Source organism: Coregonus lavaretus (genome assembly GCF_964263955.1).
Source record: "Coregonus lavaretus genome assembly, chromosome: 33".
Lineage (NCBI taxonomy): Eukaryota > Metazoa > Chordata > Actinopteri > Salmoniformes > Salmonidae > Coregonus > Coregonus lavaretus.
The window spans coordinates 9,317,935-9,338,813 of record NC_140020.1 but is presented as its reverse complement, the minus strand read 5'-3'; the positions used below and the strand labels follow the sequence as shown (position 1 = coordinate 9,338,813).

At 40.5% G+C, this 20,879-nt stretch overlaps 3 protein-coding genes across 3 annotated transcripts in view; all 3 read left to right on the top strand.

Annotated features, from left to right (window-relative positions):
• The first annotated feature begins 216 nt into the window (after nucleotides 1-216).
• Nucleotides 217-4,576, top strand: LOC311108777 (cell cycle control protein 50A-like). Its single transcript, XM_084151521.1, has 7 exons — nucleotides 217-695; nucleotides 1,461-1,580; nucleotides 1,959-2,066; nucleotides 2,270-2,357; nucleotides 2,444-2,587; nucleotides 2,705-2,911; nucleotides 3,390-4,576. Exons 1-7 carry the CDS (start codon nucleotides 462-464, stop codon nucleotides 3,581-3,583), a joined length of 1,095 nt encoding a protein of 364 aa, XP_084007647.1. The 5' UTR covers nucleotides 217-461; the 3' UTR covers nucleotides 3,584-4,576.
• A 242-nt stretch (nucleotides 4,577-4,818) lies between these two features.
• On the top strand, nucleotides 4,819-6,805 carry LOC311108301 (cytochrome c oxidase subunit 7A2, mitochondrial-like). Its single transcript, XM_084150928.1, has 4 exons — nucleotides 4,819-4,887; nucleotides 5,235-5,324; nucleotides 6,341-6,425; nucleotides 6,575-6,805. Exons 1-4 carry the CDS (start codon nucleotides 4,870-4,872, stop codon nucleotides 6,631-6,633), a joined length of 252 nt encoding a protein of 83 aa, XP_084007054.1. The 5' UTR covers nucleotides 4,819-4,869; the 3' UTR covers nucleotides 6,634-6,805.
• Nucleotides 6,806-16,574: 9,769 nt separating this feature from the next.
• The window catches only part of col12a1b (collagen, type XII, alpha 1b), a gene marked incomplete at its 5' end in the record, with an annotated part of 114,163 nt that continues 109,858 nt past the window's right edge, over nucleotides 16,575-20,879 (top strand). Inside the window, one exon of the mRNA XM_084150766.1 lies at nucleotides 16,575-16,644. Within this exon, the coding sequence (XP_084006892.1) occupies nucleotides 16,575-16,644 (70 nt within the window). The remainder of the gene's footprint in view (nucleotides 16,645-20,879) is intronic.

Below are 20,879 nucleotides of genomic sequence, written 5' to 3'. Positions count from 1 at the left end.
ATCTCCAAGTAGACAAATCAAGACCATGGTTTTGGTCAATTCAGGTCACGAGAATGTTCAACATCAATTTATTTGGAAAAACAAAAACATATATTATTAAATTAATTAGAATTACAATTATATTATTGGCTTTGAAATTCTCCAAAGATATTAGCTAAAGTTTATGATATTGAATGATCAGATTGTGTCACTGGTGAAACGTTCATCATATTTGATGATGTCATCACGTATGTAAAAATGAAAACACTTCCTGACTTGGCTGTTCGTAACGCTGGGTTAGCTATTTTTCATTAAAATGAGTGATCTTGCGAAATAACCTATAGAAAACGAGCACAATTATACCTTATTTATCAGAGCGTTCTCATACTTGTCTCGGCTAAATCGTTAGCTTCTTCAGCTTCAGGGAGACTCGCTATAATAGCTGCAACTGCAGGTTGTTTTATTTTAGAATAGAAGCCATAATGGCGTCGAGCTACAACGCGAAGGAAGAAGACGGTCACGTCGCCGTACCTGGCGGTGGGACCATCCAGAATAAAAAGCCCGATAACACAGCGTTTAAACAACAACGATTACCTGCTTGGCAACCCATCCTGACAGCGGGCACAGTTCTTCCAGCTTTCTTCGTTATCGGTCTCATCTTCATTCCCATTGGTATCGGCCTCTACGTCACGTCAAACAACATCAAGGAGTTCGAGGTAAGGCCCATGCTATCCGGGATCCTTAGCTAGCTGGCTACTGTACTCAATAAGTACAAGAGGAAGGGATGGGGCACCTGTAGTACTAGGGAGGGGGATGGGACAGGTGTCTGGGGAAGCCCAATCCCGCCCCCAAAAAACAAAAAAGCTACTTTTTACACACTTCCTGTTGTTTCTCATGATGATAGGTATCAATAGAAAATATAGCCTAAACACAAACAAGTCCTACAAAGGCCATTCGACCATGGTATATGTATTTGTAGGCAACAGATTCCGACCCTACCGCTTTATGCTTGTTCTCACTGAGCTGGACTGGGGTGAGAACACAATCATGGTTAGATTAAGACACTGCGGAGCCTTCTGGAGATATGGGTCGGAAAATGTACCTCAATGCAGGGATGGGATGGGATGTGCCACTGTATCCAAATTGTACCTACATCCAAACTGATATATGGAGAAGATTGAAATACTGCCCTTTTCGTCTTCATGCTAGCTAGCAGTAGCCATAGCTGCCATTATGAAATGTCATGTCACGTGTTGAACTACAAAGGAGCTGATTGGCCCGGTGTCTTAACTTAATCTAACCATGATTGCATTCCGACCCCAGTGCATCTCAGTGTAAACAAGCGTAACTGTAGGCTCGGAATCTGCTGGCTAATGTACTGTATTTGATGCCAGGTCACAGGTGCACCATTTGAAATAATGTTAAGCAGAAGATTGCCAGCCATTTGGAAATGCTGTTTGGATTTACACATGTCATTACAGATTGATTATACTGGGACTGACATGTCCAGCCCATGCTTCAACTGCTCCCAGAGCTTTAGTTGGAACAGCACAAGACCATGCACCTGTGCACTGCCCTTCTCTCTGGAACAGCCTTTTGAAGTAAGTATGAAGCGTGATGTCTGCATCCCAAATAGCAACCTATACACTATGTCAGTGGTTACCAACCTTTTCCGGTTACTATACCACCAACTGAATTTTGCTCTGCCCGGAGTACCTCTGAATTACCCCCTTGTGCATTTTACCAGTAGGCCTAGGGTCTCATCAGTCTTCTCAAGTACCCCCTGTTGAAAGGTTAAGTACCCGCAGGGGTCCTAGTACCCCTGGTTGGGAACCACTGCCCTATGTAGTGCACTACTTTTGGCCAAGGGCCATTTGGGACGTAGATGATGTCTCAAGTTCTCTCAGTTGGTGGTGGTATATGTTTCTGAATTTGAAATGTGATCATCATGAACATTGAATTGAATTTTGTCTCAACAGAGCAATGTATTCATGTATTATGGCCTGTCCAACTTCTACCAAAATCACCGGCGCTATGTCAAGTCCAGGGATGACAGCCAACTGAATGGTGACACCACCTCTCTAATGGTACATATTATGCCTTTTGAACAGGGTTCCGTGCCAAATATAACATGATTTTCACACTGCATTCCTGAATCTCTGCAATGACTTTTGACTGATCATCAACAATTTTACATCTTCAGTTATCTGACATATCCATCATATTGGCAAGATGTCAGTATGTTCTGTGCAATGATCTAACGTTACATGTCTGCTTGCAATGTCCACAGAACCCTAGTAAGGAGTGTGAGCCCTATGCTCGCAATGAAAAAATGCCAATTGCTCCCTGTGGTGCCATCGCCAACAGCATGTTTAACGGTAAGACAGTTATGTCCTTTTTAGACCATCATTACAATAATTGCAATAAGAGCAGCTCTGTTTATTCATGATCTCTTTCCTCACAGACACTTTGGATCTGTATTACATTGACCCTAATGGCACAAGAATCCAAATTCCTCTGATGAAGAAGGGGATTGCTTGGTGGACAGACAAGCATGTGAAGTTCAGGAATCCAGGAGGCAACCCCAACCTCACAAGTGCTTTTCAAGGTGAGCAAGCACTCAGCAGAATTGTTACTATTGAAGTGGATAAAGAATCTCACTGTGTTTTTCCTAGGAATCTCACTGTGTTTTTCTTAGGAATCTCACTATAATTTCCTCACCCAGGTACAACCAAGCCGATCAACTGGCGCAAGCCTGTCTATGAACTAGACACAGACGCTGAGAATAATGGCTTCATCAATGAGGACTTCATTGTGTGGATGCGCACAGCTGCCCTCCCCACCTTCCGTAAGCTGTACCGTATTATCCAGAAGAAGAACAACATGACGCCGACTCTTCCCCGTGGCAACTACACCCTGGAAGTCACCTACAGTATCCTTTCACTGACAGCTGTTCAAATGATACAGCTGTACAGGAAGTTTGGGTTTGTGGAATGATAGCTTGTGATGTAATAGGAATGTTCAAAACAGTCATTGACATAATAGTTCAGACAGACCAGGTCAATGTTGGGCCGTGTTCAGTAGGGGGCTGTTCCTTCACTTGTTATAACAATAGGTATCACCAGCTGGGTGATGACGAATACTGTCTTTCTTTGTTGTTTCCACTAATATAGACTACAAATGATATAATATCAGTCCACATTGTTATTGTATGATACGTTTTTAAGATGGCAGTGGGCTCTTGATCCGTGACCATATATTTTCTGTCTGAGCCTCAGAAATACAAGATCCAGTCACGGATCAGGAGCCACTCCCTTTTAATATCGTTGTTGCTAGAGTTATTTTGTAAGTCAAATGTTAAATGGGTCTGAAGTTGAGCATATGAGTCTTCCTTAATGAGTTGATCCTAGACTATCCTGTTCGTAGCTTTGAGGGCCGGAAGCGTGTGATCCTGAGCACCATCTCCTGGATGGGGGGCAAGAACCCTTTCTTGGGCATCGCTTACATCACTGTGGGCTCCGTCTGCTTCTTCCTGGGAGTGGTCCTCCTCATCATCCACCACAAATATGGCAGCCGCAACAACACTGCTGACATCCCTAACTAAAGACGTCTTGTATGTATGTTGCATGCTGGCTAGCGGAGGCATGGGTGTAACCAGTGGCTAATTACAAGCACTGGTGGTCTCGTGTCTGGCTCGTGTACTGTGTGTAAGAATGACCTGCTTGTCAAAAGTACTGTGCAAGTATTGGAAGAGCAAAGACGTCAGGGGGAGAGTTCCGATAAAGTAGAAGTTCTCTCGTATTTATTTTTCATGGTCAGAAAGCTATGCAGTTACGTAAGTTTTGATGTCAAGATGTTGTATTGGCACTAAGTTGAAATGTAATGACGCTACATCGATGTGCAGATAGTACAGTTTTAATGCAGAAATATGTGTATGTCAGTCATAGATGTTTATTAGTTTACTTCTTTATGAATAAATTATTTAAAATCATGTTTGAATACGGTCAAGCAAATTGGAACAGTCCGTTAGGCTAAATGTGGAATTCCTTCAAGAGTCAAGGCTGTTGGTTCATACACGTATGTTGTTGTTGTTACATACAGTACCGTAGTTTGAGGCACATTTCTTTTCTGTTTACACTACAGATAGGTCTCTATAGATTGCACAAGGATGTGCACAAATTTTCAGGTCAAGTGTAATGGAATGCTTGCAATGTTTTCAATGTACTTTAGTACTTATTTTCTCAGTGTATGTATGTATGTTAAATCTGTTCAGCTGCCTAAAATATGCAGAGCTTGACTCAAGTTTAAGTAACATACCGCAAAGGAAAATTGTCAATTTCAAGGTTTTCAGGGACCAAAGCTCCATTCATGTAGCCTGGGTGCCAGTCTGTTTCTGCTTTCTTGCAAACCCGTTATGTAAAACATGTTTGGCTTGGCAATGGAGTAGGCAAGAACACAAACAGGAAGAACATCCTTATTTATTTTCTTACTAAGATTGTTGCAGATTGGTGAAATATGTTTGCACATGAGTTCCCAATTACCTGTTACCTGGAGATTATATGCCTGTTGCTTGACAAATAAAATAATATCTGGACAACTCATGTTAACCAGAATTTTATTTGCAAATTGTTGGAGTTTTCCCTCTGTTGCAAAATTGAAAAAGTGAATGTATACTTAATATAATGTTTGAATCTTGAGACACTTGGCGGTGCAGTTATAGCCCAGAGACGGTAGCTAATCTTCGCTTGGTTATTCAACAAGTTCACACTCCTGCCCAGTATGTGGCAGTATGCACATCTTTTTATGACGCGTCAGTAAATCCTCCAAAGAAGAAACTAGCGGAAATGTGGTCTTCCGGTGTCCTTGTACTACGACTGACGTGGGGAGAAGATGTACCGACACATTCAAGTAAGATATCGATTTAGTAATGTTTTGATTCGTTTTTGTTAATATCTGTATTCAACGGCATCGGTCTGACTGTTTTTATGCATGCTAGAATACGAGGGTAGCATCACTAGCCTTTAGCGGTCATGGGATGACCGGTAGTGGCTACTAGCTAGCAATTTTACCGGTACTGTTAGCAAGCTTACTATCTACTAAAAGTGTTATACTTTACCTGTGTTTATGGCAAATGAACTTGGTTAAATACCCAGATAGACAGCGACCTATTCCAATCCAGCGCTGATCTTAAAATATCTCAAACTGTACAGTGTCAATGAGCTTGAAATTGATGCCTCTTTTTCGTTATATGACAGGCGCTTCAGCATGTTTCGCGGCGGACGCTGAGCAGCAGCGCCCGCAGGCAGGTGGAAAACAAGGTCCCACAGAAGCAGAAGCATTACCAGGTAATTGACAGGGTTTATATGGCTGACGGCTCCAATAGGCAATGTCCTTAACATGACGTTAAAACCTACTCTTCGAATTTTAGTTTAATGTCAAGGAAAATGTAACTTGAATTCAATGTTGACAATGTGATATTTAGGTTTTGATGACTGGTGACATGTCCACCTGCCCACTTGTAGTTCCGCTCATATGAAGCCTGAGTTACATATAGTTGACTGATAAGTATATCTGATTGACAGAAGCTCACTGGGTTGGAGTTACTGCTTTGCATGCTGTGTGTAAACTGAGAACAGTCAATAAATATGTCCCAAATGGCAACCAATTCTCTTTACATCTATAGTGCACTACTTTTGACCAGAGCCCTATGGGCCCTCGTCAAAAGTAGAGCACTAAATAGGGAAAAGGGTGCCATTTGGGACAGCGTCAATGTTGTGAGATAGATGAGAAAGCCATGTCTGACTCAATTTACCACTGGTAACTGATCAGGGGAGAGTGATGCCTCTGCTTCATCATTGGCTGCTTTTCAATAAGTGATTGTGCAAACTGTTGTTTTAAATGCTTTCTAAAACACGGTGCAGATCTTGCTGTAAATAATACATTGTGATTGCTGGAATGTACGTGTTGCATTCTGTGGTTAGAATGGTCAATTTGAGGGCATTAATGACCACTCAACCAACCAGAACAGAGTTCTCTGGAGATGCACCGTTGGGGCCCTTTGCTCCACTAGGAGATGAAAAGATAAATTCAAGTAAGTCGATTTCCACTCAAGTGGTGCTTTTCCCTTGAGACTTACCCCCACACCAGTGGGCCGCCAGTGTTTTATGTTAATGTATTCTCTGGTGTTAATGTGTTTCTATCAGGAATGTGACACTAAAGAATTGTGATGAGCAGAATCAACAACCTATGCTTTGTGAGAAGGTGTTAAAGTTCACGGTTAGGCATTGTTATTGTTATGATGCTTATACTGTATGTTGCTGTGCATTGCATGAGTTTGATACAGTATATTTTTCTTCACCAGGAGGACAATGGGATTCCAATTCATTTGAAAGGTGGTGTCAGTGATGCTATCCTGTACAGAACAACAATGGCACTCACTATTCTGGGTGAGTACAGATGGACTCAATGGCAACCAATCCATGTTGACACAAGTTCTTGGTTTAGTCTGGTTGTACATTACCACATTGTTGCTCAATACCTTTTTGTAATAACACTATTTATTTAATTAGTAATAACATCTTACATTTCATTGCAGGATCTGCATATGTCATATATGAACTGGTTTGTGCAGCTTTCCCTAAGAAGAAGGAGTGACTCCAGCTCCTGGGCTGACGTGTGCTACAAAACACCCTGTTAGTTGTAAAAAGTTGTCTCCATGTCCTCAGGGGGTTGATTTGTCCTGTCATAATGGTTTCTGTTTCATGTTCATGGGATCAATATTTATTTATTTATGGTAACTGAGGATGATTAAATATGCCTCTCATAATGAAGTGTCATTAGTCCTTCTTTTTGTATGTGTGTAAATGTATATTTTAAGTAAGGGGCACACCATAACGAACGTTGGCTGTGTGCTGCTGTGTGAAGTAGATCACCTGTTGTGTGGCGATGAATGGTGGTGATTCAACATGTAGAATCGTCTGGAAACGAACAGAAGATGTAAGCAGTCAAATAATATATATATTATTTGACTAAAACAATCATTTCAAACCTTGCTTACATTTGTATACGATCACATCTGTTTATGCGTGGGAATACTTGGGAAGAGATTTCCAAAATTAAAATAATTTGGAGGTGTTTTCCTGGTGCTTTTAATGTTTGTTTTTTTGTCCAACAATTAAAATATTTAGCTCAATTTGTGGGACCAAAATTAAACCGTGCGGGACATATTTGGCCCATGGGCTGCCAGTTGGGGAACACCAGTGTAGACTGTATATAGAGGAATGTTGGTGGTAGCCTACATCTGGTTGTCTCAACGGCAGAGGAAGAAAGATGTTAACAGTTTGGTCATTTAGCAGACGCTCTTATCCAGCACCACATACAGGAGCAATTAGGGTTAAGTGCCTTGCTCAAGGGCATATCGACAGATGATTCACCTCGTGGGCACAGGGATTCAAACCAGCAACCTTTCAATTATGCTCAACGCTCTTAACCGCTAGGCAATCTGCTGCCCATTTAACAATGTTGTTCATGTCTGGTTTGCTACTAATGAGATTGTCATTATGGGAATTATTACCAGTGCTGTAAATGGAAATTAATAGTTTCTTTAGAAGTTTCCTGAGTGGATATACAGTACATTCGGAAAGTATTCAGACCCCTTGACTTTTTCAAAATTTTCGTTAGAGCCTTATTCTAAAATTGATTACATTATTTTTTCCCCTCAATCTACGCACAGTACCCCATAATGAAAAAGCGAAAACAGGTTTTTAGAGATGTTTGCAAATGTATTAAAAATAAACTGAAATACATTTACATTTTAGTCATTTAGCAGACGCTCTTATCCAGAGCGACTTACAGTTAGTGCATACATTTTTTATTTTATTTTCATACTGTCCCCCCATGGGAATTGAACCCACAACCCTGGCGTTGCAAACGCCATGCTCTACCAACTGAGCTACATCCCTGCCGGCCATTCCCTCCCCTACCCTGGGCCAATTGTGCGCCGCCCCATGGGTCTCCCGGTCGCGGCCGGCTACGACAGAGCCTGGATTCGAACCATGATCTCTAGTGGCACAGCTAGCACTGCGATGCAGTGCCTTAGACCACTGCGCCACTCGGGAGACAACAAATACCTTACTTACATAAGTATTCAGACCCTTTGCTATGAGACTCAAAATTGAGCTCAGCTACATTCTGTTTCCATTGATCATCCTTGATGTTTCTACAACTTGATGTTTGTACAATTTACCTGTGGTAAATTAAATTGATTGGACATGATTTGGAAAGGCACACACCTGTCAATATAAGGTCCCACTGTTGACAGTGCATGTCAGAGCAAAAACCAAGCCATGAGGTCGAACAAATTGTCCCTAGAGCTCAGAGACAGAATTGTGTCGAGGCACAGATCTGGGGAAGGGTACCAAAAAATGTCTGCAGCACTGAAGGTCCCCAAGAACACAGTGGCCTCCATCATTCATAAATGGAAGAAGTTTGGAACCACCAAGACTCTTCCTAGAGCTGGCCGCCCGGCCAAACTGAGCAATTGGGGGAGAAGGCCTTGGTCAGGGAGGTGACCAAGAACCTGATGGTCACTCTGACAGAGCTCCAGAGTTCCTCTGTTGAGATGGGAGAACATTCCAGAAGGACAACCATCTCTGCAGCACTCCACCAATCAGGCCTTTATGGTAGAGTGGCCAGACGGAAGCCACTCCTCAGTAAAAGTCACATGACAGCCCGCTTGGAGTTTGCCAAAAGGCACCTAAAGACTCTCAGATCATGAGGAACAAGATTCTCTGGTCTGATGAAACCAAGATTGAACTCTTTGGCCTGAATGCCAAGCGTCCCGTCTGGATGTAACCTTGCACCATCCCTACGGTGAACCACGGTGGTGGCAGCCTCAGGTTGTGGGGATGTTTTTCAGCGGCAGGGACTGGGAGACTAGTCAGGATCGAGGGAAAGATGGAATGGAGCAAAGTACAGAGAGATCCTTGATGAAAACCTGCTCCAGAGCGCACAGGACCTCAGACTGGGGCGAAGGTTCAACTTCCAACAAGACAACACAGGAGTGGCTTCGGGACAAGTCTCTGAATGTCCTTGAGTGGCCCAGCCAGAGCCCGGACTTAAACCCGATCGAACATCTCTGGAGAGACCTGAAAATAGCTGTGCAGCGACGCTCCCCATCCAACCTGACAGAGCGTGGATCTGCAGAGAAGAATGGGGGAAACTCCCCAAATACAGGAGTGCCAAGCTTGTAGCGTCATACCCAAGAAGACTCAAGGCTGTAATCGCTGCCAAAGGTGCTTCAACAAAGTACTGAGTAAAGGGTCTGAATATTTATGTCAATGTGATATTTTTGTTTTTAATAAATTAGCAAAAATGTATAACCTGTTTTTGCTTTGTCATTTTGGGGTATTATGTGTAGATGAGGAAAAATCCGTTTAATCCATTTTAGAATAAGGCTGTAACGGAACAAAATGTGGATAAAGTAGGTCAAGGGGTCTGAATACTTTCTGAATGCACTGTACATACACAGATCTTATTATAAACACCATCAAAGAGTACCATTAAGATCCAATTTCAATGGTTTATTTTAACATTGCAATGGTAAAACACTTTGTTATTTGCTTAAGTTGTAATACAATTTAATTTATCTTCTACATGTGACCAAGCATTCCCCACTTTTGCAGTCTGGCTGCTTTAAAGCTAGTCTGTAAGATTAGTACCTTATCATTACAAACCAAGGGCACATTAGGCCAAGGGCAGTGTTAATGTTGTCATCAAATGATACATTGTACAGAAATGAGTATATCTATGATTAGAATGACGCTCCTATTTTGGAATGTCCCTTGAGCTCTAGCCTACAGAAAGCCGGACTAGATCATGGGAAAATGTCATGAGATGCAATTTGCTCAATATTGTTTACTTTTTTGTTGGTGATTTGAAACGCTATGCGTGCACATCTTACATTGTGTATAGCAGATAAAAAGTTTCAATTTTGTCATCACACATTTATGAAATATTAGTTAAAAATGTAAACGAATTTTATCAGAATTAAGTAATTTTGCACGTGCATTTTTCCTCTTGAGCCGCTAGAGGGCTATGTCTTCAAGGGAATTGATTTGATAGGCCGATGGTCGGGAAACTGAATTCTGTCGTCTGAAAAAGTTGACATGTGACTTATCTCTGTTTTCATCAACACGTTAATTATTAATAAAACGTTCAGTTGAAAAAGTTGTTATTTTTCCAAATTATCTGTAGGGCTATAACTTATAGCCTACGTATTTAATTGATGAGGATGGAATAGGCTACTCCAGTAGCCAAAAAAAATCCATGTAGACACGATTTATTCTGGTTGTACATTACCGCTTTAAGTTGCTCAATACCTTCGTAATAAGACTATTTAATTAGTAATAACCTCATATTACTATTGCAGGATCTGCGAAGTGGCGCAGCTGTGTAAGGTACTGCATCTCAGTGCTAGAGGCGTCATTGCAGACCCTGGTTCGATTCCAGTGCTGTATCACAATCTGGCCGTGATTGGGCTTCCCACAGGGCGGCGCACGATTGGCCCAGCGTCGTCCGGGTTTGGCCGGGGTAGGACGTTATTGTAAATAATAATTTGTTCTTAGCTGACTTAACTAGTTAAATAAAAAAATGTAATACAAGTATGTCATATATGAACTGGTTTGTGCAGCTTTCCTCAAGAAGGAGTGACTCCAGCTCCTGGGCTCACTTGTTCTACATGACACCCTGTTAGTTGTAAAACGTTGTCTCCATGTCCACAGGGTTAGGGTTTCTGTTTCATGTTCATGGGATCAATATTTATTTATGGTAACTGAGGATGATTAAATATGCCTCTCATAACAAAGTGTCATTAGTCCTTCATTTTGTATGTGTGTAAATGTGTATTTTAAGTACAGTACACACCATAGCCAGGGTTGTGGGTTCGTTTCCCACGGGGGGCCAGTATTAAAATGTATGCACTCACTAACTATAAGTCGCTCTGGATAAGAGCGTCTGCTAAATGACTAAAATGTAAAAAAATATATATATATAAAAAAACGATTGTTGGCCGTGTGCGGCTTTGTGAAGTAGATCACCAGCTGTGTGGCGACGAACCGTGGTGATTCAACATGTAGAAACATAGGGAAATGAACAGAAAATGATGGCATTTGTTCTGTGGTCGGAGGACATAGGATGGCCACCCGCAGCGTGACTGACATTTGTTATGTTGTGTCCTTAAACTAAACTGAATAAACAATTTGTGAGCTTGAAGGTAGGGAGGGACCGTGTCGTCATTACGGGGTGTGACGTCATTACGTCCAGCTGTTTTTATCGACACAAGATAGTTAAATGGCGACGCACCCTACCAGGCAATATTTTCCATGCGTACTTTCCAAATGTCGACAAAAAATCCCTGGACAAGTTAATGGAAACATAGCTAATCTTGTTCATGTCTGGTTTGCTACTAATTACATTCTCATGATGGGAATGATTAGCAGATATGTGTTTCCATCAAATTAACGTGTTGCGTGATGACTTATTGCACATAAAAATACCTAAAAATACCTAATGCGTTAAATAAAATATACAAGTTAAATGGGCTCCCATCGCATTTTCAAATCTACTGATGGTTCTCTCACAACATGTTTTGTTATATAGCTCTGGTATTGGCGCGTGCTCTCTCAACAGCCCTATCTGCGCGCTGTCGGCTAGAGCGCAGGTATAGACTGCATAATGAGATTATTATTATTATGGACAAAAGAGCGAGATAATTTTCATTTTTCAAACGGCAGCCAAACCTCGATTATCATGTCACCAGAATAAGACTTCACCACCCTGTGAACTTTATTTAATCTGTAGACTAATAAACTGCATGGTTTCTCGAGGAATCATAGTGGACCACACAACATGTTATCGCGTGACTCCAAGTTTACGTCGATATGGTGGTTATTATATACATATTTGCGCATAAAAGCGTTTCCACCAACATAATTCATTTTATCGACAAAAAAAGATCCAACCTTGTCTAGCGTATTTAGTTTTGTCGACATTTGGAAAGTTTAAATTCTTCTGTTTCCATCAGGCTTGTCATTACATTTTTTATCCGACATGTAGGCTACTTTAGCATTAAACGATTAGATGGAAACCTGTTAAGTGCTGTAAATGGAAATGAATCTAGTCTTTACTAGATTCCTGAATTGATATACATACAGTTTTGAGAATGACACAAGTATTGGTCTTCACAAAGTTCGCTGCTTCAGTGTTGAGATATTTTTGTCAGATGTTACTATGGTATACTGAAGTATAATTACAAGCATTCCATATGTGTCAAAGGCTTTTATTGACAATTATATTAAGTTTATGCAAAGAGTCAATATTTGCAGTGTTGACCCTTCTTTTTCAAGACCTCTGCAAACCGCCCTGGCATGCTGTCAATTAACTTATGGGCCACATCCTGACTGATGGCAGCACATTCTTGCATAATCAATGCTTGGAGTTTGTCAGAATATGTGGGTTTTTGTTTGTCCACCTGTCTCTTGAGGATCGACCACAAGTTCTCAATGGGATTAAGGTCTGGGGAGTTTCCTGGCCATGGACCCAAAATGGCGATGTTTTGTTCCCCAAGCCACTTAGTTATCACTTTTGCCTTATGGCAAGGTGCTCCATCATGCTGGAAAAGGCATTGTTCATCACCAAACTGTTCTTGGATGGTTGGGAGAAGTTGCACTCGGAGGATGTGTTGGTACAATTCTTTACTCATGGCTGTGTTCTTAGGCAAAATTGTGAGTGAGCCAACTCCCTTGGCTGAGAAGCAACCCCACACATTAATGGTCTCAGGATGCTTTACTGTTGGCATGACACAGGACTGATGGTAGCGCTCACCTTGTCTTCTCCGGACAAGGTGTTTTCCGGATGCCCCAAACAATCGGAAAGGGGATTCATCAGAGAAAATGACTTTACCCCAGTCCTCAGCAGTCCAATCCCTGTACCTTTTTCAGAATATCAGTCTGTCCCTGATGTCTTTCCTGGAGAGAAGTGGCTTCTTTGCTGCCCTTCTTGACACCAGGCCATCCTCCAAAAAGTATTTGCCTCACTGTGTGTGCAGATGCACTCACACCTGCCTGCTGCCATTCCTGGGCAAGCTCTGTACTGGTGGTGCCCCGATCCCACAGCTGAATCAACTTTAGGAGACGGTCCTGGCGCTTGCTGGACTTTCTTGGGCGTCCTGACGCCTTCTTCACAACAATTGAACCTCTCTCCTTGAAGTTCTTGATGATCCGATAAATGGTTGATTTAGGTGCAATCTTACTAGCAGCAATATCCTTGCCTGTGAAGCCCTTTTTATGCAAAGCAATGATGACGGCACGTGTTTCCTTGCAGGTAACCATGATTAACAGAGGAAGAACAATGATTTCAAGCACCACCCTCCTTTTAAAGCTTCCAGTCTGTTATTCTAACTCAATCAGCATGACAGAGTGATCTCCAGCATTGTCTTCTTCAACACTCTCACCTGTGTTAACGAGAGAATCACTGACATGATGTCAGCTGGTCCTTTTGTGGCGGGGCTGAAATGCAGTGGACATGTTTTTTGGGGATTACGTTTATTTTCATGGCAAAGAGGGACTTTGCAATTAATTGCAATTAATCTGATCACTCTTCATGACATTCTGGAGTATATGCAAATTGCCATTATCAAAACTGAGGCAGCGGGCTGAGGCAGCCTCCTTTGTAGCTCAGTTGGTAGAGCATAGCGCTTGCAACGCCAGGGTTGTGGGTTCGATTCCCACCGGGGGCCAGTATGAAAATGTATGCACTCACTAACTGTAAATCGCTCTGGATTAGAGTGTCTGCTAAATGACTGAAAATGTAAAAAATTAGTATTTGTGTCATTTTCAAAACTTTTGACCACAACAGATCTCATTATAAACACCATCAAAGAGTACCATTAAGCTCCAGTTCCAATGGTTATTTTAACATTACAATGGGAAAAACACTGGTGTTTGCAGTAGTAATACAATGTAATTTATATTCTATATGTGACCACGCATTCCCCACTTTTGCACAGACTGGCTTTAAAGGAGATTAGTACCTTATTATTAGAAACCAAGGAGGACACATTAAGCCAAGGGCAGTCTTAATGTTGTCATCAAATTATACTTTGTTAAGAAATTAGTATATCTACGATTAGAATATGACGCTCCTATTTTGGAATGTCTCTTGAACTCTACACAGAAATCTAGATCATGGGAAAATGTAATGAGATGCAATTTACTCAATATTGTTTACTTTTTTGTTGGTGATTTGATACGCTATGCGTGCACATCTTACAACGTGTATAGCTCATAAAAAGTGTCCATTTTAGTCATCAGACATTTGTGGAAATGTTTGTAACGTTTTTTTAACCCAGCTTTATCTGAATGAACTAGGCCTAATGCTCAAGGAACCAGCGATGCAGGACTTTCTCATACGCGTTCTGCCTCTTGAGCCACTAGAGGGCTATGTCTTCAAGGGAATTGATTGGGTCTCACATGATAGGCGGATGCTCAGTAAACTGAATTCTGTCATCTGAAAAAGTTGACGTGATTTTTATCTCTGTTTTTAATTTAATTAACACGTTTTATGAATAAAAGTTCAGTTGAAACTGTTTTTCTTCTTTCAAATGATCTGTAGGGATATAATCTATAGCCTACGTATTTGATAGATGAGGATGGATTAGGCTGCTCCAATAGCCTATTTTCAATAGGCAGGCCAAAATGACTGTTTTATCTCGGTTTTGCCATTTCAGTTTATAGGTTTATGGATTAACTTTTTATTTAACTTTGAAGAAGGAATCAGGACAGAAAGCATCACCCTTTCCTCGTGCCTTGCCTGTATAATTATGATTATACTGTGTTAAGAATGTATTTACATTTTCTGAGTGGAATCCAAAGACCTATTAAATACTTCAATAACATAACAATACGTTTATAAATATTCATCTACTGACATAAATCCCATTAAATTAAAAGGACATAGTTAGGCCTACGGATTCTTAAGTCGGTCACTGAATAAATGGACTGTTGAAGATTTTTCTATTGTTCCATTGTCTAAAAAAACCGGCTAAACAGCTGCCAGTAACAACACATCTCCTGGTTTCCAAACGCAGATGCTATGGACTTGTGGATAGAGCACATCGAGAAGCATCATTGCAAAGGAATGCAGAAAACTATGCTAAGTTTCCAAATGTATATCCCCACACGTTGAGAGGCTGCATTTATCAATCCGTGGCAGGGTTCCACGCTTGCTGAGTGTCGTAAGAGCTTACGATAGTAAAGGGAGAGTTGGGAACAGCCCCCTATTAAGTAGCAGATTGTGTAGAGAGTCTTCCCACTTGGAAAAAGGCTTCTGATCTGGGACCTCCGCAAGAGGAGAAGTGAGTTTTCGTCTGTGCTTAGGCTATTGATTCTCCTCCGGTTAAACCTTTATCCATCATTACCAGAAGGGTCATATCCAAAGAGGCTTTACTGTTTTTGTATTCTGAAATCAAACGAGGGACAACACAACTTCATTTCCACAGGTCAGTAATGAATTAACTGAATATGGAATTATGGGTTGGACTACTGTTTAGGCTATCTGAGAGGTAAAGTGAGATGAGTTATGCTCATCTGGAGACCAGGGAAGTAGGCTATCCCAATATTGTGCGCAGAATTGTTATTATTTGCCTATTGTTCGTTTGTGTTAATGTGTCTTTGTGTTAAGTTGGTTTGAAATTAATTATTGCCCATAATTGTAGCCTGTCAACCATGACATAAATGCTGTGCGCCTTGGACTCATGGGCATTGGGCATAGGTCGGTGTTGGAATATTCTTCGCGGTTTGAACATGCAGGTTAATTCCTAATGTGTGATGTAAATTAGAATTTAATTTGAGAAGAAAGGAAACATTTATCACTTAGGACTGGTAGTGTTCGATATTGCACTTCTATTAATATGCAATGCTAGATAATGACGGTCAAGTTTTTAGAATCGATTGCTCTATCAGCAGCAGAGTTATGGCCATTAAAATATAGCCTGCATCTGGATTTTGTGCTTGGAGACACCTGAATGGCACGGGTGGGGTTTTCATATAGTTTGTACATGTTAGATAGTTTATAGCTTTTGAGTCATGCTCTAGCCTACTCCCATCTCCATCAATTCTAACGCATTCTTCAAGGCAAGTCTTGACTCAACGGGGACACCCTTTTTGATCAGATAGGCTACTGCAGGAAGGCGCTTATCCCATAGAAAAGTGTAGAAGAGACCATTTTCGATTTGCAGCTTTGCATTAAAAGTTGATAGTGATTATTTTTAACGATTTGTTTAATGCCTGTTTAAGTTGGAACAATATGATAAGACAATGCCGTTTAGATGTTCAATTGTCTTTCCCTTGTCTTTGAATGCACTAGCTATATGACACATCTATAGTTTATTTGGGATTAAATGACATTTCAATGTTTGATGCTAGTGGTAAAGTTACAATATGGAATGATGGAGCATTGCTGAGATGCATGCGTAATTGCCCGTTCCCTTTGTAGCCTCATTCATGTTCTGCTGAACCAGAGAGATAAAGAGAGTCAAAATGAAGATAAGGCTGTCTCTGGCAGCGGCTGCCTTCCTTGCAGTACTACTATCCTCCGTCGAGGCCCAAGGTAAAGTTATCCCTCATCCGCCATCCTTTCTTTCCTCCTCACCTCCAATTATTTCTACTGTTAATTAAACACAACTGAATGAAAATGTGCAGACTCCCCGTCTCTCTCTCTCTCTCTCTCTCTCTCTCTCTCTCTCTCTCTCTCTCTCTCTCTCTCTCTCTCTTTCTCTTTCTCCCCCCATCTCTCTTTCTCTGACTGTAGCTAATGGTCTCGGTTCTTTAGCTCTTCATGGTGAAATGAAGAGCTAAATACTTTCACCAATACATTTTATTTTATTTTATTAATAAATGTTTGCTGAAAGAAATGTCTACATTATTTGTATCTCATGTAGGCCTATAGGCCTATTTCGTCGGTAGACCTATGGATTCATCGGTAGGCCTATGGATTCTTGTATTTTTGTTGTGTTTGTATAGGTTGGCTATTTCAAATGTCGTTTGAACACATTTTGTCTGTCTATTCATTGTGACAGGTTGAATTGACTCAAACAAGTAGTTTAGGGTAGGATATTGAAACAGTTTGAGGAATGCAAAATAATATTTTCCAATCAAAAAGTGCGTTTAAAATAAAAAATTTAAATCTATAAGTTCAAAGTGGAACAGGCCCCATCATAGTGGTCTGGAAATTAGTGACAGGCCGACTCACCTAAGCATGGATAGTTGCAGTGAAGTCTTTCTTACGCTAGGAGGGGCACTTGCTTGATATTTTTAATAGGAATTTCTGTCTTAGTTTCTCTAGTATGCCTACAGTACCTCTCTGGGGAAGGGAAGAATTTCAGCTGTACTAAAATGAAGTAGCCTAAAGGAACAAGGTAATGATAAAGGAAGTAGTTAACGATAATGGAACTAGGTAATGATAAACGAACTAGGCAATGATAAAATAACTAGGTAATGATACAGGAACCAGGTAATGATAAAGAAACTAGGCAATGATAATGAAACTAGGTAATGATAAAGGAACTAGGCACTGATAAAGGAACTAGGCACTGATAAAGGAACTAGGTCATGATAAAGGAACTAGGTCATGATAAAGGAACTAGGTCATGATAAAGGAACTAGGTCATGATAGAGGAACTAGGTAATGATAAAGGAACTAGGTCATGATAGAGGAACTAGGTCATGATAAAGGAACTAGGTCATGATAAAGGAACTAGGTAATGATAAAGGAACTAGGTCATGATAGAGGAACTAGGTCATGATAAAGGAACTAGGTCATGATAAAGGAACTAGGTCATGATAGAGGAACTAGGTAATGATAAAGGAACTAGGTCATGATAAAGGAACTAGGTCATGATAGAGGAACTAGGTCATGATAGAGGAACTAGGTAAAAAATGTTTTACCCATAAGGGACGTATAGATAAGCTATAACCATGATGTAACAATTTTTCCAAATTAACCGAGAACTCGATTGTATGTCTCCACTTTAATTTGGAGACAAACGTGGCTTGAAACCAATTGTCCTTCTCGTGTTCTTTTTTTCTCTGATGAAACGGAAAGAGAAAATATGAGTGTCTCTAACATTATTTTCCAGAAACTGTTAGACTGAGAAAGAACATTCTTCTGAAGCTCCCGAGACCATATAGACTGCAGATTACAGAGGTCAATCAGACTATAAAATGTAAAATATTCTGTTAGCATATCATACTTTTTAAGAGAAGGCCTCTCTTTTGGTATGTTCCAAAATCTTGACCTACTTGGAGAAACCATACATGAAGAGAAAGAGTCATAACAGCAACAAAACTAAAACACTTTTTATCTTATCATTGACATGAACTTGGTAACACTTTATTTGGATAGTCCATCTGTAGATGCTCTACAGACTATCAGTAACATTTAAAGTCTCTACTAACCCTTATCCTAACCCTAACCTTAATCCTTACCCTAACCCTTGTTCTAAACCTAACCCTAACCTTAATCCTTACCCTAAACCTTATTCTAAACCTAACCCTAACCTTAATCCTTACCCTAAACCTTATCCTAAACCTAACCCTAACCTTAATCCTTACCTTAACCCTTATCCTAAACCTAACCCTAACCTTAATCCTTACCCTAAACCTTATTCTAAACCTAACCCTAACCTTAATCCTTACCCTAACCCTTGTTCTAAACCTAACCCTAACCTTAATCCTTACCCTAAACCTTATTCTAAACCTAACCCTAACCTTAATCCTTACCCTAACCCTTATCCTAAACCTAACCCTAACCTTAATCCTTACCCTAAACCTTATTCTAAACCTAACCCTAACCTTAATCCTTACCCTAACCCTTATCCTAACCCTAACCTTAATCCTTACCCTAACCCGTATTCTAACCCTAACCGTAAACTTGGCAAACAGTTGTTCATCAACAAATAATCTGTTGATGGACTGTTTGGACAATCCAAATAAAGTGTGACCATGAACTTTTCGCTCATCATTGAGATGATGTGTGTGTGTTGTGTGTGGGTATTTGGTATTTTTTGGTGTTTTATTAGGATCCCCATAAGCTGTTGCGAAAGCAGCAGCTACTCTTCCTGGGGTCCACACAAAATATGAAACATGACATAATACAGAACATTAATAGACAAGAACAGCTCGAGGACAGAACTACATAAATAAAAAAAGGCACACGTAGCCTACATATCAATACATACACACAAACTATCTAGGTCAAATAGGGGAAAGGCATTGTGCCGTGAGGTGTTGCTTTATCTGTTTTTTGAAACCAGGTTTGCTGTTCATTTGAGCAATATGAGATGGAAGGGAGTTCCATGCAATAATGGCTCTATATAATACTGTATGCGTTCTTGAATTTGTTCTGGATTTGGGGACTGTGAAAAGACCCCTGGTGGCATGTCTGGTGGGGTAAGTGTGTCAGAGCTGTGTGTAAGTTGACTGTGCAAACAATTAGGAATTTTCAACACATGAATGTTTCTTGTAAAAGGAAGTGATGCAGTCAGCCTCTCCTCAACTCTTAGCCAAGAGAGACTGGCATGCATAATACTAATATTAGCCCTCTGATTACAATGAAGAGCAAGACGTGCCACTCTGTTCTGGGCCAGCTGCAGCTTAACTAGGTCTTTCCTTGCAGCACTCTAACACACGACTGGACAATAATCAAGATAAGACAAAACTAGAGCCTGCAGGACTTGCTTGTGGTATGTGTGTGTGAGTTTGTGTTCATAAGTGTTTTAATTAAGAACTTCTTAAGGAGGACAATGTGAGTAGTACTATATAGTTATGATGGGCCCATTTGGAAACAGAGAAGGAGCAGACCATGGCCCTTGAGTTGATCTGCCAGGTTGGTGGTTCTCATTTTTGATATCCTGTACTGGACAAGCTTCACTCAGGTCAATTGCTATGCAACTTTGCATTCAATTTGTCCCGAGACATGGCTTTTCAACAATATTTTAGAATGATATTCTTGATCCCTACAGGCTTCCCTATTTAAAATACCCATATAGACTATAATCCTATACTAACCCTGATATGCACCTCTATGCACTGATAGACTATCTTGTTAAAGTTAATCAACAAGCAGATTTCATAATTCATCACCGTTAACCACTACACATACGGTAGTCTTATTTACTTTACTTGTGGTTTTAGACGTTCTTTTTAGACATTCTGTTATTATAATATAGGCTGCTTAAGACTTTACTCTTCATAACACTCTTAGGCTATTATGACAAAATAACGTTAATTTACCCCATCCCCCAACAGACGAATATCATTTAAAAATATTTCTCAAATATGTTCTCTGGTCCGTCTTGTACATGGAAACTTTTGTCCGGTTCCATAAGTTGTTACAAACAACTTTTCATGTACAAGTGCATGATCTTCAGACAGTCCATTCACTGTGACCAATCACATTTATGGTTTGTTTGGCTTGTCTATTTGATTTGTTTTAAAATTAAATAAATCCATTGTGGATTCTCACTACTTAGTACTAGAGAGGTTGGAAAAGATGTACACAAGCGTCTTAAAGCACATTGTGTATTCTTTTAAGAGGTTTGCAATGGATGGGAGTCATACACATGGGTCAATCAAAAGAAACAATGTACTGAAGTCTATGTATGTCTGCATGCAGGCCTTTACACAACCATGGTATACAAGGTATGAGAAGACTCCATTGTAAAATCAATGCCACAAGTTTTATGGAAGGTGTATGTTTTTGTCGGTCGACTCAGTTTAGGCATGAGTTGGGTTGACCTTATCAGCATGCAAGATGTTAGTTGGTCAATGTATAAAAATAAAAAT

Coding starts and splice junctions, on each gene's coding strand:
- LOC311108777 (XM_084151521.1), top strand. CDS start 462: ATGGCGTCGAGCTACAACGCGAAGGAAGAAGACGGTCACGTCGCCGTA. Junction 696..1,460: donor ACAACATCAAGGAGTTCGAG/GTAAGGCCCATG, acceptor ATGTCATTACAG/ATTGATTATACTGGGACTGA. Junction 2,067..2,269: donor GTGACACCACCTCTCTAATG/GTACATATTATG, acceptor CAATGTCCACAG/AACCCTAGTAAGGAGTGTGA.
- LOC311108301 (XM_084150928.1), top strand. Junction 5,325..6,340: donor AGAAGCAGAAGCATTACCAG/GTAATTGACAGG, acceptor TTTCTTCACCAG/GAGGACAATGGGATTCCAAT. Junction 6,426..6,574: donor AATGGCACTCACTATTCTGG/GTGAGTACAGAT, acceptor ATTTCATTGCAG/GATCTGCATATGTCATATAT.